This window comes from Ictidomys tridecemlineatus, chromosome 12 (genome assembly GCF_052094955.1).
Source record: "Ictidomys tridecemlineatus isolate mIctTri1 chromosome 12, mIctTri1.hap1, whole genome shotgun sequence".
Taxonomy (NCBI): domain Eukaryota; kingdom Metazoa; phylum Chordata; class Mammalia; order Rodentia; family Sciuridae; genus Ictidomys; species Ictidomys tridecemlineatus.
The window spans coordinates 100389099-100405161 of NC_135488.1; the positions used below are offsets into that span (position 1 = coordinate 100389099).

The 16063-nt window shown below is 43.5% G+C and overlaps 2 protein-coding genes across 6 annotated transcripts in view; both read left to right on the forward strand.

Moving 5' to 3' along the window:
• Window positions 1–33: 33 nt before the first annotated feature.
• Window positions 34–2907, forward strand: Fndc4 (fibronectin type III domain containing 4). Of its 2 annotated transcripts, XM_078029486.1 has the most exons (8): window positions 34–175; window positions 344–487; window positions 572–687; window positions 930–1134; window positions 1371–1385; window positions 1591–1680; window positions 1992–2116; window positions 2304–2907. In XM_078029486.1, exons 2-8 carry the CDS (start codon window positions 394–396, stop codon window positions 2337–2339), a joined length of 681 nt encoding a protein of 226 aa, XP_077885612.1. In that variant the 5' UTR covers window positions 34–175; window positions 344–393; the 3' UTR covers window positions 2340–2907. The 2 variants fall into 2 exon arrangements, with proteins under 2 accessions (XP_077885612.1, XP_005322572.1); XM_005322515.3 differs by lacking the exon at window positions 1371–1385.
• A 1701-nt stretch (window positions 2908–4608) lies between these two features.
• Window positions 4609–16063, forward strand: part of Ift172 (intraflagellar transport 172) — a 36857-nt gene continuing 25402 nt past the window's right edge. The window contains exons 1-14 of one of the 4 annotated variants that reach the window (XM_040271512.2): window positions 4609–4790; window positions 8122–8265; window positions 8469–8581; window positions 9305–9344; window positions 9630–9695; window positions 9909–9988; window positions 10188–10275; window positions 11027–11241; window positions 12147–12270; window positions 12686–12781; window positions 14264–14425; window positions 14769–14822; window positions 15002–15105; window positions 15276–15361. In XM_040271512.2, the coding sequence (XP_040127446.2) occupies window positions 4752–4790; window positions 8122–8265; window positions 8469–8581; window positions 9305–9344; window positions 9630–9695; window positions 9909–9988; window positions 10188–10275; window positions 11027–11241; window positions 12147–12270; window positions 12686–12781; window positions 14264–14425; window positions 14769–14822; window positions 15002–15105; window positions 15276–15361 (1411 nt within the window). In that variant the 5' untranslated portion in view covers window positions 4609–4751. Of the gene's footprint in view, window positions 4791–8121; window positions 8266–8468; window positions 8582–9304; window positions 9345–9629; window positions 9696–9908; window positions 9989–10187; window positions 10276–11026; window positions 11242–12146; window positions 12271–12685; window positions 12782–14232; window positions 14426–14768; window positions 14823–15001; window positions 15106–15275; window positions 15362–16063 lie in introns of those variants that run through there. The other 3 variants (XM_005322517.4, XM_078029487.1, XM_013357399.4) reach the window with 3 other exon arrangements.

A 16063-nucleotide genomic window follows, 5' to 3' on the forward strand; every position in this document is an offset into this window, starting at 1 on the left:
CCGGCAGCCGTGCCTACTCCGCCACTGTCCTCTGCCGGCAACTCGGCCTCGCGCTGCCGGCCTCGCAAGGCCAGTGCCGGAATGGGGTAGGGGCAACGCCAGAGTCGGAGGATGGGCCGCCCCCTGGGCACCGAGCAGCCCCCGGAGGCCTGACCGATCGCGAGGACCGGCGGAGGTGGGTGTGGGCAGGGAGAACCGCGCACTGGGGTTGCCGCGGGTTATGCGGGGGCGGGGAAGGCGAGCGGAAAACCGGGCTGCTGTGGGCCGTGGGAAGCCTGGCAGAGCTGCTGCCCACCATGCGTTCTGGGCAGCCTCTGACCCTCACAACTCCTGCCTCTTCCAGGAGCCCCGCCTGGATGTTAAGCGGATGCACCAGTGCCCCCTCAACGGACTATGGGGACCATGGCTTCGCTGATGCCTCTCTCCCCATATCTAAGCCCCACGGTCCTCCTGCTGGTCAGCTGTGACCTGGGCTTTGTGCGAGCAGGTGAGTAAAGACCAATGGGGGTTAGGTCAACCGGAGCTGTGAGTGAGTGAAACCTGTTAACCTGTTAACACTGGGCACCCACAGACCGACCTCCCTCTCCTGTGAATGTGACGGTCACTCACCTCAGAGCCAACTCGGCCACTGTGTCCTGGGACGTCCCGGAAGGCAACATCGTCATTGGCTACTCCATTTCCCAGCAAGTATGAATCACCCTTCTGCTTCCCCGACCTGTGTCCTTGGATCTCTGCACATTCCTTCATTATATCCACCCTTTAAATTCCCCTCCCAGAGGTGGGGGAATCTGGGAACTGGTGTTTCTTGGCTCAAGCTACCATTTTCACCCTACTCCCTTGGAGTGCTTGGATAGTCTGGAGGCCCTGGTTAAGCCCTGTGGCCAGGAACTGGGGTGAGGCTGCCCTCCTCTCCCATCATCTCCCTGCAGCGGCAGAATGGCCCTGGGCAGCGTGTGATCCGGGAGGTGAACACCACCACTAGGGCCTGTGCCCTTTGGGGCCTGGCTGAAGACAGCGACTACACAGTGCAGGTCAGGAGCATTGGCCTTCGGGGAGAGAGCCCCCCAGGGCCCCGGGTGCACTTCCGAACTCTCAAGGGTTCTGACCGACTGCCCTCCAACAGCTCCAGCCCAGGTGAGGGTCTGGGCTAATGAGTTCTTTGGCTTTTTACCTGATTTATAACCTCATATTTGCTCCCCAAGGCAAGCAATCATCTAGCTTAGATGAATAGAGGGATGATTTATTCATTGTACTGCCAGGAAAGGAAGGAAAAGCAGGTGGGCAGGGGACTGGGTATAGACGCACTGCTAATTAATTCTTTGGGGGAAGGGCTTCTAAGCTTCCTTTCACCCAACCTCCTGTCATTTCAGCTGCAGCCTGCTTGAGTGAGTTCTGTACCTGACCTGCAGCCCTCCTGACTATTGGTCTCTAACCACCTGTCCATCAATGGCTTCCTCCCAGGGATAGGCTACCTTACAACTCCAGGGGCCATACTATGATGGGTCCAATCTGATTCTAATCCCCAGCATCTCCATTCTGCAGTTTTAGTGAGTCCTCTGTAACTCTGGAGTCTGTTTCCTGTCTTCTCAGGTGACATCACAGTGGAGGGGCTGGATGGAGAGCGACCACTGCAGACAGGTGAAGTGGTCATCATCGTGGTGGTGTTGCTCATGTGGGCCGGTGAGTAAGCTGCTGGTTGGAGGACCAAGTACTTAGGGTGTGGGACTCAGTGAAGTGGGGAGGTGGCGAAGGTTTTTCTGTTAGGAGAAAATGGAGTGGGAAAAATTACATGGGGAGATGCTTGTTTGTGGGAGGATCATCAAGACAAGTTTAAAGAGAATGAGAGGAGGCTGTTGAGAGCCCAGAGACAAAGACTGCCTGGACACCAGGAATCCAAAGATTTTCTAGAAGTTGTGTGGGTATGTTGTTACTCTCAAGGTTGTGAGTGGAGAGGCTGCCATCAAGGCTTAGATGGTATTGTTGTGTTTCAGCTGTAATCGGGCTGTTCTGCCGTCAGTATGACATCATCAAGGACAATGACTCCAACAACAACCCCAAGGAGAAGGGGAAGGGCCCAGAACAGAGTCCTCAGGGAAGGCCTGTGGGAACAAGACAGGTGATATTGGGCCAATGAAGGTGGGAAGGATAATATGGGCCCAGAGGAGCAGCCAGGGAAAGGGATGAGACCGAAGAGGGGCAGGAAAAAGGGAAGAATGGAAGGTCTGGGATGGAGGAGGCCAAAGAGAAAGGATGGCATCTACTACCTTGCTGAAATTAAAGACCCAGGCCACTTTCTTTCACAGAAAAAATCATCATCAATCAACACCATTGACGTTTGAGTGAAGATGTGTGAGTGAAGATACAGAACTAGAAGAAAGATGCAGTAACAACCTGGGGATGGGGATGGGGTGGGGTCAGGGAGAGCATATAAAGGTGATCTAACCAAGACTCCAGAGGGTAACACACTCCCATGATCTCAAGCTGGTGCCTATCCTCTTTCCACCGTGAGCAGGGACAGAAGGTAGGTCGGTTAGAGTCTGCACCTCCGGACCTAGAGAGCAGATATCAGATGAAGCATCTCCCATACCCCAGACCCAGGGAGAGTCATTTATTCAATCCTTTCCCATTAGGTCCCAAATAGGGGCCCCATTTCACCTGCATCAGGACTTTTGGCATCCCCAGCTGCTCTCACATCTTGCCTCTGGGCCTTAGAGAGGGGTGTTTCTGTGGGTACTAGCCCTCCCCCAACCAATAACAGGAATCGCCTGGGACTAGAGGCAGATGCTGCACTGCACTACTCCAATGTCTTCCATGGAGCCTCTGGTGCTCCCCCCTCACCTGGCAGCCCCTCCAGCTGCTGGTGACCTAACTCCTTGGACATTTTTCCAATAAAGGTTCTTGAACAAACTGGAGCTGAGTTTATATTCTATGGTATGCTGAAGACAATCTCCACACCTCATCACTTATATTTGACTGTACATGGGCATCTCACACCATCACCAACTTGACAGGGGCAGATGTATTGTGAGGCATTTGCTTTAATTCTCTCGTCTGAAATGAGTGCAGAGAGACCAGGAAGAAGGGGCATAGAAAACTAGAGCCCCAGTTTCTTTGCTTTGTTGAATGAGAAGGGAGAATACTAGAAAAAACAAAATTCTTCCTGTGCCAATGGAAATTAAGTTATGTCATATGACAGAGCCAGTAGCCTTGTCATCTTCACTGCTTACATCGCTGGCCCATCTCTACATCATAATTCTGTTGACTCCTCTGTCAACCCTATAAAAGACTGAGCAGTGTCTTGGGGACTAATGAAAGAGCAGCTACACTAATGGATCCCTCTGTGTTGCATTCTCCTATCCTGTACATTCTTTTGCCTGTTCTTCCTGCCTTTGTCTTTCCCTTCATCTCCATCTCTACCTTTGTTCATTCAAAGTCAGTAATAATTGTAATGCATAAATTTACACAACCTGCCACCATATTCAGAGGAGGAGTTTAGAAATAAAATCGAGGGGGGTTCCATGCCAAAAGAATTATAATTTTGGCTCTATGATGCATTTGTTTCCTGTGAAAATAGGGGCTATCCTCTACTCTTCCCTATTTTCCAAGAAGGGGTTGGTGGGAGTAAGAAAAATACCTGTTGACATAGGCGACCACTGTGGAGGAGAGGCTTCTGAACCCAGAATATGTCTGAAGAGAACATGTGACACTTTCAGGAGAGTTATAAGTCTACTCAACCTTGTATCATTCCACAGGAGGCTTATGAGTAACTCCTTTACTGCATTTTGATCTCTCTGATATGTTACAAGAAATTAAACCAAAAATTTTGAAAGGCACCCTAATCCTAACAAAGATCAAGAAATCAGTACCTTTTGTACTTAACCAATCTCCAACCCCAGGTGTGCAAGCTTTAACCTATCAGGAGAGCTCTGGTCTGACACATAAAACATCCTTATATAAGCAGCAATCTTGAACTTATCCAGTGCCCAAGTAGGGCATCTTTCATTTCCCTGGCCACTGGTTCTAAAACACTTCCCTCAGACTCTGGAAACCATCATTTCTTGGGACAGGAGTGTTACAGGCTATAGTGACCTCGCATGGAGATAGTGAGCTAAGACTCCAGAAGGAATATAAAGAGTATTTAAATCTTCCATATCTGGGTTGAGTCCCAGTCCCACCCCTTACTGGCTGTGTTAACTTGAGCAAGGGACACCCCTAATAGTCTCCTGATATATAAGATAGAATAATGCGATCCTATTTAAAAGTAGCTTTGAGCTTTATCAATACAATGTATGATTAATATTTTGCCCAGTACCACGCAGACACATCCTGTGCAAGTCGGGTTACTTATTTGTGTTTAGTTCCATCAAATGCCCTTTGTCCTATTCGCCCGCCTCACCCACCCCGAGAATTTGAGAACACTCTCAGTCACGCTGAAATGCATCAAAGAGCAAGATGATTGCGAGCCGGGGACTCGCTGAAGCCTTGTGGGTGGGACTTGGTCTTTGGTTTGCATGCAAGCAACGGGATTGGTTGAGGAGAGGATTCATCAAGCATCCTCTAGGACCCGCCCAAAAGCTCACTGCGCTTGCGCACGCTATTTGCTTCGCCGAGAATCCATTTCGTGACCTTGCGTCGTGCGCGGCGCTCCGGTCGCGTACGCGTCAGCGTAGTCGCATCGGCTGCTTGGCGGGTTGTCCAGGTAACCGCTGGAGTTGTCGCTGTCTGTAGCTTCTGAGAGACAGGTGTGCGTCATGCAGCTGAAGCACCTGAGGACCCTGCTGAGCCCTCAGGTGAGGAGTTGCGTGCCTCTTCCCTCCCCCGGACGCAGTGCGTTCCGATAAAAGTCGGGGCACTGAAGTTTATAGTGATGAGCGCCTGCCGTGCGCAGAAGACTGTAAAGGATCTAGCGATGATGCGGACTCCGCTCGGTCTGTACAGCCTTCAGTAGGCGAGGTGGACCGCTAATCACCGTAGCTTCCCGTACATTTCATAATCCGTTGTACAGCAGGCTCGGTGCTGGGGCTCTAAGGAATCGCTGCCCCTGCCTTCAAGAGCCTCATTCCAGAGGAAGACCTGCACGTGTAGGCCACGAACGTAATTCTACACAGAATTAAATAAGCGCTTTAGGTGCAAACCCGAAAGAGGGAAGGGTGGGAAGATTGAACCTTCATTCTGATCATGAAGTTTCATCGCCTCCAGTTCATAGAGGCTGGGCACTAGGGAAGGAACCCTGAACATGGTGGACAAAGGATGGGTTTTGGAGTTAAAAGACCAGAATCCAAGTCCCAGTTCCACCACTAATCTAGCCGTATGACCTCTGACTTTAGGCCTTATCACGCAGTTTCTGAGCACTCCACCAGCTTACAATACTAGCAAACTTAGAGACTTGGGTGAGAGTTAATGAAGTAATATACACAAAAGAGAATTGCAAACTGTAAAAAAAAAAAAAAAAAGTGTGCAAATTGATGCACAAGAGAGAACATTCAGAATTGAAAGTGGCTACCATAAGGCCAGTAGTAAGAATATCTGTCATAATTGAGTGCTCAATATACACCCAGGCAGCATAATTAAATGTTAGCATTGTGATTATAGTCAGACACACATAGTTTTAAATCTTGGTTCTGCCACCTACAAACTGTGTATAGAAACTTGGGAAAATTACTTAGCCTTTTTGTGCCTCAATTTCTCCCATCTGTAAAAGTAGCGTTAACAGCATCTATCTTGAAATTGTGAGGTAAAATGAGATAATGTGTGTGAAGCACTTATTAAAATGCTACTCTATGGAAATGCTTGTTAAAAGTTAGCTGCTTAGGGCTGGGAAATATATTGCCTTGCATGCACAAGGCCCTGGGTTCAATCCCCAGCACCCCCCCACACACACACACAAAAGTTAGCTGCTATTGTTCTATTCTCTATCTCGCTTAATCCTACAACAGTCCAGTGGGGTACAAAATGTGGAAAAAGAATTATCCAGGCATGGTGGTGCACATCTGTAATCCCAACTGCTTGGGAGGCTAAATCAGGAAGATCACAAGTTCAGGGTTAAAATGGGCAACCTAGTGAGTCAAATATAAAAAAGGAGCTGGGTGTGGTGGTGCTAACCTATAAACCCAGCAGCTCTGGAGGCTGAAGCAGGAGGATTGCAATTTCAAAGCCAACCTCAGCAATTTAGTGAGACCCTGTTTGTAAATAAATTATAAAAAGGGCTGGGGATGTGGTTCAGTGTGAAGTATCTCTGGGTTCAATCCCAGTACCAAAAATAAAGAAGGGCTGGGGATATAGCTTAATGGTAAAGAACCCCAGGATTTGATCTCTAGTAGGGAAGAAGAGGGAGAGAGGGGGCAGGGGAGGAAGGGAGAGAGGAAGGAGGAGAGAGAGGAAGGAGAATTAATTGATTATGGTACTTCACAGAGAATGTGGCATTTGGAAAATAAAAAAAAAGAAAGTTGTACTTCTTACTCAGTAAGTTGCTCCAGAATCTATAGTTTAAAAATTGCTTTGTCCTAATGGAAAAATTGGAAATGGATTCCTCCTTCAATCTCTTAAAATAAGATGATGTCATGATGCAGGTAGGGCCACATGCCCAGGATCAGGCACAGCCATGGAGCAGGATAATCAGCCAAAGTTGATGAATTGTCCTCAGCACTTCTAACCTAATGTAATGAAGAGTTGGAGGATGACAGTGGTGGTGGGGGTGGTGTAACCATTTTCTGGCTCTACTTTGGGGTTTGGTCAAAAAAGCCTAATATTGGATGTAAGTGGGTTAGGAGTAAAAATTGACAATGTGTTAAGCCAGAGGTCTAGATTCCATGTAATTAATCACAACAGGATTGAAGCTATTATTTTAATTTTGTTTTTAGTTGTAGCTGGGCACAATACCTTTATTTTATTTATCTTTATGTGGTACTGAGGATCAAACCCAGAACCTCACATGTGCTAGGCAAGCATTCTACTGCTTAGTCACAACCCCAGCCCCAAAGTTAGGTTATTTTGTTTGTGGTGCTGGGGATTGAACCCAGGCACTCAGCACTCTACCAACTGAGCTATATCTCCAGCCCTATTTTAATTTTTATTTCAAGGAGGAAAACCTTTAGGGATAGAAAAATAGAAGACCAGAGCTGGTGGTGGGAGGGTCAGACATGAAAAGAATAATCCATTAGGTGCTGGTCACTTCTAACTTGGGCTTCTGTGAAGTGAGTGGTTAAGGAGGGGAAAAGTGGCATTGCTCATCCTAAGTCTCAACTCTAATTATGTAACTTCCCATTCCAAAACTTTCTCTGTCTTTCCATTTACTGCAAAATAAATTCAAACTCCTTAGCCTGGCCTCAAAGATCCATTCTGATCTGGCCTCAGTCTGTTTCCTGCCTTGTCTCTTCTATTCATCTAAACTAAATTACTTTTTCTCATCCAGAATTCACCTTTGCTCATGCTCTTCATTCTATTCCAGGTAATTTCCCTTTCAACTGCATTCATTCTTCAAAGTTAATTTTGACCACTTCAGCATAAAATTATCTTGGGCTTCTCCAAATTTTTACTGCATTCTGTATGTACTTCTCTTATGGGATTTTTCCATTTCATATCATCTTATGAGATCCTAGGGCTGGGTGGGTCTTACTTTTCTCAGTAGGTGCTCAAAAACATTAATTTAATAAGTATCTAAAGACTAAAACTTATTAGACCAATTAAATTTATTTCAGTATCAGTCCTGGGATATAAGGGAACAAGGAGGCCATTGCAGGGATAGATTGGTATAAGTGACTTAATGTTTTGTATTATGAGTCTAAAAGCACATTGCTGGGGCTGGGGGTGTAGCCCAGTGGTAGAGTGCTTACCTAGCACTAGTGAGGCACTGGGTTCAATCCTCAGTATCACATAAAAATAAAATAAAGGTATTGTATCCATTAAAACAAAAAAAGCACATTGTCCAGGATCTGACAGCCTTGGAAACCAGAATGGAACATATGTGTCTTTTTATTTTAAGGAAAACACTGTGATGGGAAGAAAATGGACCAAAATCATAATAAAACTAAGGGAATGGGAAACACTTTTGGCATTCTAGACTAGCACCTGGTGTTTTTTTTTGTTTTTTGTTTTTTTTTTTTTAATCCCTTTGCTCTACAGGATGGAGCTGCAAAGGTGACCTGCATGGCCTGGTCCCAGAACAATGCCAAATTTGCTGTCTGCACAGTGGACCGAGTGGTATTGCTGTATGATGAACATGGGGAGCGGAGAGATAAATTCTCCACCAAACCAGCTGACATGAAGGTGAAGAGTACTTGTGTGTACCTTAACCCATTGAGGTATCTTTACAAACCTGGAAAACTTCTTAACCTACCTCCTAGCCATCGGCTTATGAAATGGCCTCCACTTCTTTTTCTCAGTATGAATCGAGCCTGTTAGAGCAAACATGTACATTTTCTCCTTATCTCTTTCATGTATACTCATTATCTTTTTCTTTTTACTTTTAGTATGGCAGGAAGAGCTATATGGTAAAGGGCATGGCTTTTTCTCCTGATTCCACTAAAATTGCCATAGGACAAACTGACAACATCATCTATGTCTACAAGATTGGAGAAGACTGGTGAGGGCAGAGATTGGGGCATGAGATGGCCCAGAAAAGAAAGGGAAGGCATGAAAAATGCCTCAGTTGGGGAAGAATAGAGAGGACGGAGAGCAAAAGCCAGGCATGGAAGGCAGAAATTTTCTGGAGTCTGTTGCTATTGCTTCAGTACCTTTGTCTGTCCCGTGTGTTCTGCAATCCTATCCTGAGTAATGAGTCTAAGGTCACCAGAAGTCCCCCATGAGATCCTGACACCCAGTGTGATGTTTTTTTCTTTGCTGTTTGTTCTAGAGATTTTCAGGGTCTCTCTCATGCCTCCTTTAAGAAGTCCTCCAGGGGGGGCAGGATACACTAGGACCAGGAAAGTTATCTGGTCTTTCCTTCCTTGCCTCAGCATCATTTTTGGCAATTTATATATGGAAGTGGGTTTTTGGTGGGTTTTTTTGTTTTTTGTTTGGTTGGTTGGTTGGTTGTTTTTTTTGGTACTGAGGATCAAACCCAGGGGCACTTAACCACTGAGCCAAATCCCCAGCCCTTTTTATTTTTATTTTGAGACAAGGTCTTGCTAAGTTGCTTAGGGCCTCACTAAGTTGCTTAGGGCCTCACTAAGTTGCTGAGGGTGGCTTTGAACTTATGATTGTCCTGCCTCGGCCTCCAAGTTGCTGGGATTACAGGTATGGGTCACTTCGATACTTCACCCAGTATCCAAGTGGTTTTTAATGTTTTTCTCATTTTATTTGGCAGGGGTGACAAGAAAGTCATCTGCAACAAGTTCATCCAGACGGTAAAGTTCAGACCAGTCCCTGGGAGCTTAACTTGAGCAAAACATATTGATATATCTGCTTGTAAATGTAACCAGGAGTTGGCATTTTATAACACGTCAATATGACTTTTCCTACTGCAAGGATGAAGGTTGCCTGGCAGCTCGTTTACTTTCCTTCTATGAGCCCAGTCGTGTCCCCTTCTTTCCTTCCCTGTGGAAGACTAGGATGGTAGTGTGTGGTGGGGTGGCCAGGTTGTGCTAAGCCACACAAACAGGGTTACCCTTTTCACCATTTCTTTCACATAGAGTGCTGTTACTTGTCTGCAGTGGCCTGCAGAATACATCATTGTCTTTGGACTGGCTGAAGGCAAGGTAAAGGAGGGAAGGGAGACACGAGAGAAGTGGTAGGTGGAGATAATGGGTCTGGAAAGAGAAATATGATTCATTTTCTCCTTTCAGACCAAGTTGTGTGTTGGGGGTAGAGAATACATAGGGACCAGTTTTGTGCATTTTGCTTTTTTTCTTAGGGCCTGGGTGAAATTGAAAGTTGCCTAACCAGACTTGTATCCATTCTTCCATTTTCAGGTTCGTTTAGCAAACACTAAAACTAATAAATCATCTACTATCTATGGAACAGATTCTTATGTTGTGTCACTGACAACAAAGTGAGTAAGAAAGAGAATATCATGAGAGCTTGGAAATGTCAGGATAAAGCTGTTGGAGGTCTAGATTGGGAGATTATAGTGTGAAATATGGAACCACATATAGAATAGGGTTTGACAGAGAAGAGAACTTTCTTGGAGAGACAGAATAACCTCTTCCTCTACTTCTTACCTTTACTCCTTTTCTCTCTTTGTTTTTTAGTTGCTCTGGGAAAGGGATTCTCTCTGGTCATGCAGATGGTACCATCGTTAGGTATTTCTTTGATGATGAAGGCTCTGGAGAGTCACAGGTATAAATAAAGGATGCCCTGGAATAGGACTAAAGGAAGTTTCAGGAGCCCTCCTAGAGGAGACTGGACATCTAAAGCACTAAGATTGAAGCACTAGGGGAAGAGGCTGGAGGATGAGATCTGAGGATCTCAGGGAGAGAAAGAGTTGGATGTGGCCACAGAGAGAAATCATGTTCAGAAAGCTGGAGTTTATTATTTATAAGAAGGGATGATTCAGGTGTGGAGAACCTTAAGACAAAGGGAAAGAAAGACTCTGAGGGGAAAGAAAAATGAAAATTATCCTCATTTACATATATAAATTCATAAAAAAGTTAACTGTTTAGAAAAGGACAACATGGATGTTTTGCTCTGTATAATTCAGTATTGTTTGAATCATTTACCCTATAAATTACTCATATAATAACTAAATTTAGCCCTCCTAAAAAAAGGAGGAACCATATGCTCTCTGTGGGCCTAGACTATATTGGTTAATGTGTAAGACATCTCCCTTATATGGCTTTACTAGGTGCATATTAGAGATCTCCAGCATGTCACTATTTTGTGAATATGGTCTAGAACTCAAGGCCATAACTTTATATGTTGTGTGTATATATGTGAGACAGAAAGGTAACTTGTGGAATCTTCAGGATTAAGATGTATTGGGATGGGAAAATGTTGGAAGAAATATTTCTACAGGGTAGGATGGTCAAGTGGGTTATGAGGTACTGAGAATGAGGAATTTTCAGGGCAGAACCCTCTACTTCTATCTTAGGGAAAGTTGGTTAACCACCCATGCCCACCCTATGCCTTGGCTTGGGCCACCAACAGCATTGTAGCTGCTGGCTGTGATCGGAGGATTGTGGCCTATGGAAAGGAAGGCCATGTGCTGCAGACTTTTGATTATAGCCGTGACCCTCAAGAGCGGGAGTTCACCACAGCTGCAGCAAGTCCTGGGGGTCAGTCCGTTGTGCTTGGAAGTTATGACAGGTAGGTCGGCTTTCTGATGTCATCTTCTGCCTCCTTTTCCTGTGAACCCTCTGCTGTAGTCAAATTATTCTGAACCAGAGTAAAAGACTAGTCAGAATCAAGTATATTTTGAAGGAGATTCTCAGATTATAAATCATGCTCTTCCCCCTTCCTGTTTCTACCATGCCTTGGCATACTGGCACTTCTAAATGTACCATTCTTGTGTTTTGTCTCTGTGCCTCTTCCTGGGATTCTACAGCAGAATCATTTCCTATTTCTTTGTGTTGCCATTGCTCCTTTCAGACCACTGGCTTAAAGTTTATCACATTATATTACAGTTTATTGTTTGTGTCTGTGGCTATAATGAAGAATCCTTGAGAGAAGGGCTTATTACTTACCCTCTTATCTTCAGTGCTTAGATTAGCATCTAGTGCAGGATATACAGTCAATGTTTGGTGAATGAAGAAATGAATGAATGAACATAGTGAATGTTAGCATTAGATAAACAGCTAGGGTCTGGGACCAATCACTTCTTGGGAGCATGATTTACCCTGGCTTTGTCAGTCTTGGTTTCTATCTCCTTCAATCGTATGTATCTCCTCACATTCTTTTCTTTCTTCCCTTACTCCTACCATTTCTCCAATTCTCTTTTTATATTTCTGTACTACTGACTGTTCATTTTTCTTACCTATCCTCGTCTGTTGTTTTCTCCACTCCCATCACTCTTATTCCATTACATTTTGCCTTGATTTTTCCCAACTTCCTTTACCACTTTTTTGTCCTCCCTCAGTAAACTGCCTAGCTTGTCTATTCTCTGATTTCCTTTCTTCTCTAATATAGCAAGATTGATTTCCTTCAGTTACTAGTTTATTTTCACTCTTTTGCTCAATGTTCATCTCTTCTAAAAGTCACATACTTCATTTCAGACTTCGGGTACTCAACTGGAGCCCTCGAAGAAGCATCTGGGAAGAAGCCAAGCCCAAGGAGATTGCCAATTTGTACACTGTCACTGCCTTGGCCTGGAAGCGGGATGGCTCAAGACTTTGTGCAGTATGTTACTAGTAGCCCCTTTCTGGATTGGTGACTTTCTCCAAACTAGGGAAAAAAATCCTGCCTACCCTAAAACACTCTCCCTTGGCACTAGAGAATCTCGTCTTTCCTTTTGATTCCAATCTAAAAATCTGGTGTTAAAGCCAAGAGAGGGAGATATATCCTTTTTCAGAGGCTCCAAAGGACAGAGTTTGGTAGGCAGGACTTATTTCTCCCTCATTATTCCATGCATGTATGATGTCCTCGAGGCCTGTGTTTGCTGCCTCTTTTCTTCTGGACTTCTGAAACACACCAACCCTTTTATAACAACTCTTTTCTAGATTTTAAAGCATAGATTTGGGGGATGTCTCTAGATAGCCTCTCCATGCCAGTGTACTGTGTGTCTTACATTTTATGCTGTCACTTTCCTTTCTAGGGCACACTCTGTGGTGGGGTGGAACAGTTTGACTGCTGTCTTCGAAGGAGTATTTACAAGAACAAGTTCGAGTTAACATATGTGGGACCTAGCCAGGTGAACACCAAGATCTTGCTTGACTCTTTCACCTTTTTAATACTTCCCTGCTTGCTAGCCACAACCACAGTGTCAAATTTAAGCTTCACTCATCTGGCAGAGCTATTCTGAGGGATAGAATGTGTCAGGGAAACTCACTAGCAACCTTCCTGCTATAGTTCTCCCACCACCATATTGTAAGAAGAGGTTTAATCACCAGGCTTAAGAAGTACAGAGATTGCCAGTTCCATCTTCCTTGTTTAAAATGTTGCTGCCTATCCACTATAAACTGGGCAAGTAAACTCTGTTGTTTTAGGACCCATGAATGCTCATATATGATGTTGCAAGTTAATTTGTAGTTCCCCAGCCTACTTTTCTCCTTACCTCTGTTCTTTCCTTCATTTATTATTCACTGGTTCCCTCTTTCTTTTAGTGTCTCTAGAAACATTTTATTCTTTCTATCCTATGTATTAGCACCATTAGGCATTGAGAATATAAATATAATTATCTGTAAGATATCTTCTCTTAAAGAGATCATTGTAGGCTGGTTGTAGCTCAGGGATAGAGCACTTTGGTTGGCATTTGTGAGGCACTGGGTTTGAACCTAAGCACCATATAAAAAATAAATAAATAAAGGTGTTGCATCCATCTACAACTAACTAAATAAATATTATATATATATATAATATATATATATATATGTATATATATATATGAAGGCTAAGTGATAGTATGTGCCAAAATGTTAGCAATTCTTTAGCCTTTCAAAAAAAATCATTATAGCAAAGGACATGTATCAAAAAATAATATTAAAAAAAGTACATGCTGGACACAGTGGCATACACTCATAATCTCAGCAACTCAAGAGACTGAGGCAGGAGGATTGCAAGTTTGAAGACTCCCTTAGCAACTTAGCAAGACTCTGTCTCAAAATAAAAAATAAGGACTGGGGCTGTTGCTCAGTGGCAGAGCACGCTTGCTTCACATGTGTGAGGCACTGGGTTCAATCCTCAGCATCACATAAAAAAATAAACAAAATAAAGGCATGTCCATCCACAGCTATTTAAAAAAATATATAAAGGGCTGGGGATGTGACTCAGTGGTAAAGTGCCCATGAGTTAAAGTCCCAGTACCTAATAATGATAATAAGTAATACAGTACTCTCTTATAACTTATTACATGAGAATATAGTACAGTACTCTCAAACTCTTATAAAAGTTTCCACAAAATGCTATATAAACATAGTGATTGGTTTTACCCAATGGAACTTTCAGAATTGTATGTATTATGAGTAGCAAAAGAGATAATATATGAAAGCATTTCATGAATATTAAAGCTCTGTGTCAATGTAAGGTATCATCATTGCCAACAATGTCCTAGGCCAGGTGAAGAAATAAGGTATTAGCTATGTTCAGCACTATGGAGGTGGGCAAAGACCACAACACATTCACACCTCTTTTGGCCTGGGGAAGCCTAAGGAGCTCGGACCTGTCCCTTACCAAGGTGATTGTGAAGAACCTATCATCAGGAACACGGGTGGTGCTCAAGTCACACTATGGCTATGAGGTGGAAGAAGTGAAAATCCTGGGAAAGGAGCGTTACTTGGTGGCTCACACGTCAGACACACTGCTTCTGGGAGACCTGAACACTAATCGCCTCAGTGAGGTAGGAACCAAGAATGGAAGGGTGGGTAATGGGGCATCTTGGCTTTTTACTCCTGTGGACCAGGGCCCTTGGGGTAGGAACTCCTCAGGAAGCTCTAATATTCTGGGGACCTGGTTTCAGGAATGAGAGGTTTAGAATTCTGGAGTGATTAAGAATCTCCATGGTTGGACTGTTTTTATGCCATTTCTCAGAAACATAGGTACCAAAGCAAAATCTGACAAAGCATCTTTTGCATGGTTCCAAAGCCTCTCTAAATTTGACCTCCCTGCTTCCCATCTGTCATTCTTTCAGCCTCACCTTGGATAATTATCTACATTCTTATGTCTTCTCCTCCACTTCACAGGTAGCCTGGCAGGGATCTGGTGGCAATGAGAAATATTTCTTTGAAAATGAGAATGTGAGTAGAGCTTGATTTCACTGTTACCATCTTGATTAGCCCCCTTCTAGCTCCTGTGTCAGAAGAAGGGCAAGTGACAAGGGATAGTAAGATAGCAAGGAGAAAAATGGGAGTCACTGTGAATACAGTACACCTAATTCCACTGTTTTTCTTCATGCTTCCTTTCCCATTCTTCCCAGGTTTGCATGATCTTCAATGCTGGAGAGCTAACCCTGGTAGAATATGGGAGTAATGACACCTTAGGTTCTGTACGCACTGAATTCATGAACCCTCACCTCATCAGGTAATCTCATGAGGTTCTTTGAATACTTAACAAGCCAAAAGGATTTCTTTTAGACTTCTAAATTCTGTGTCCTCGGGTTACTCTAAAAACCATCCCATGTGGTACTTCAAAGGCTTCAATAAAATCCCCAACTAAGCCCATTTTGCTTTACTTCACCTCTTATGTTTCAGTGTCCGTATTAATGAGAGGCACCAGCGAGGAATGGAAGATAATAAGAAACTGGCTTATCTTGTTGATATTAAGACTATTGCTATAGGTAAGATTCTATCATACTTTTAACAACAAAAGAGATGTTTGTATTACACTTCCATATCACAGGATTGTATTCAGTGGAGAATCCAGGAGTCAAAGGCACCAGGTAAATATGTAATCCCATTCTTACAGAGATTGTGTGAAATGTTTGAGTCCATATGTGTGTCTCTATACCTTGTCTAGATGTACACAATTGGGTACTTATTGCATAAACCTGCCCATATAACTATTGTGTTCTCTAGAGATATATCTTAGAACCTGCAAATTGGAAAGAAGAACTATTAGAAAATTTATAAGTTTTCCTGTTTAGACTTTACAGAATCATAAACTTTCTTTTAATATTTATTTTTTTAGTTATAGTGGACAAAATATCTTTATTTTTATTTTTATGTGGTGCTGAGGACAGAACCCAGTGCCTCATGCATGCAAGGTGAACGCTCTCACTCTGAGCCACAATCCCAGCCCCAAAATCATAGACTTTTTAGAACTGGAAAAGTCCTTATATATATATATATTTTTTTTTTATAGTTTGCCATGTGACTAATAATGACAGAAATTTTTTTGCATTTCACAAGTGTTTGCAATTATAAACCTTACTTTATATTTTTATATTTTGCAATTATAAATCTTACTTTATATTTTTTTGTCATGAAATGTCTCAATAATTTGAGGATAACGTACCTATACAATATATATTTAAGAATGG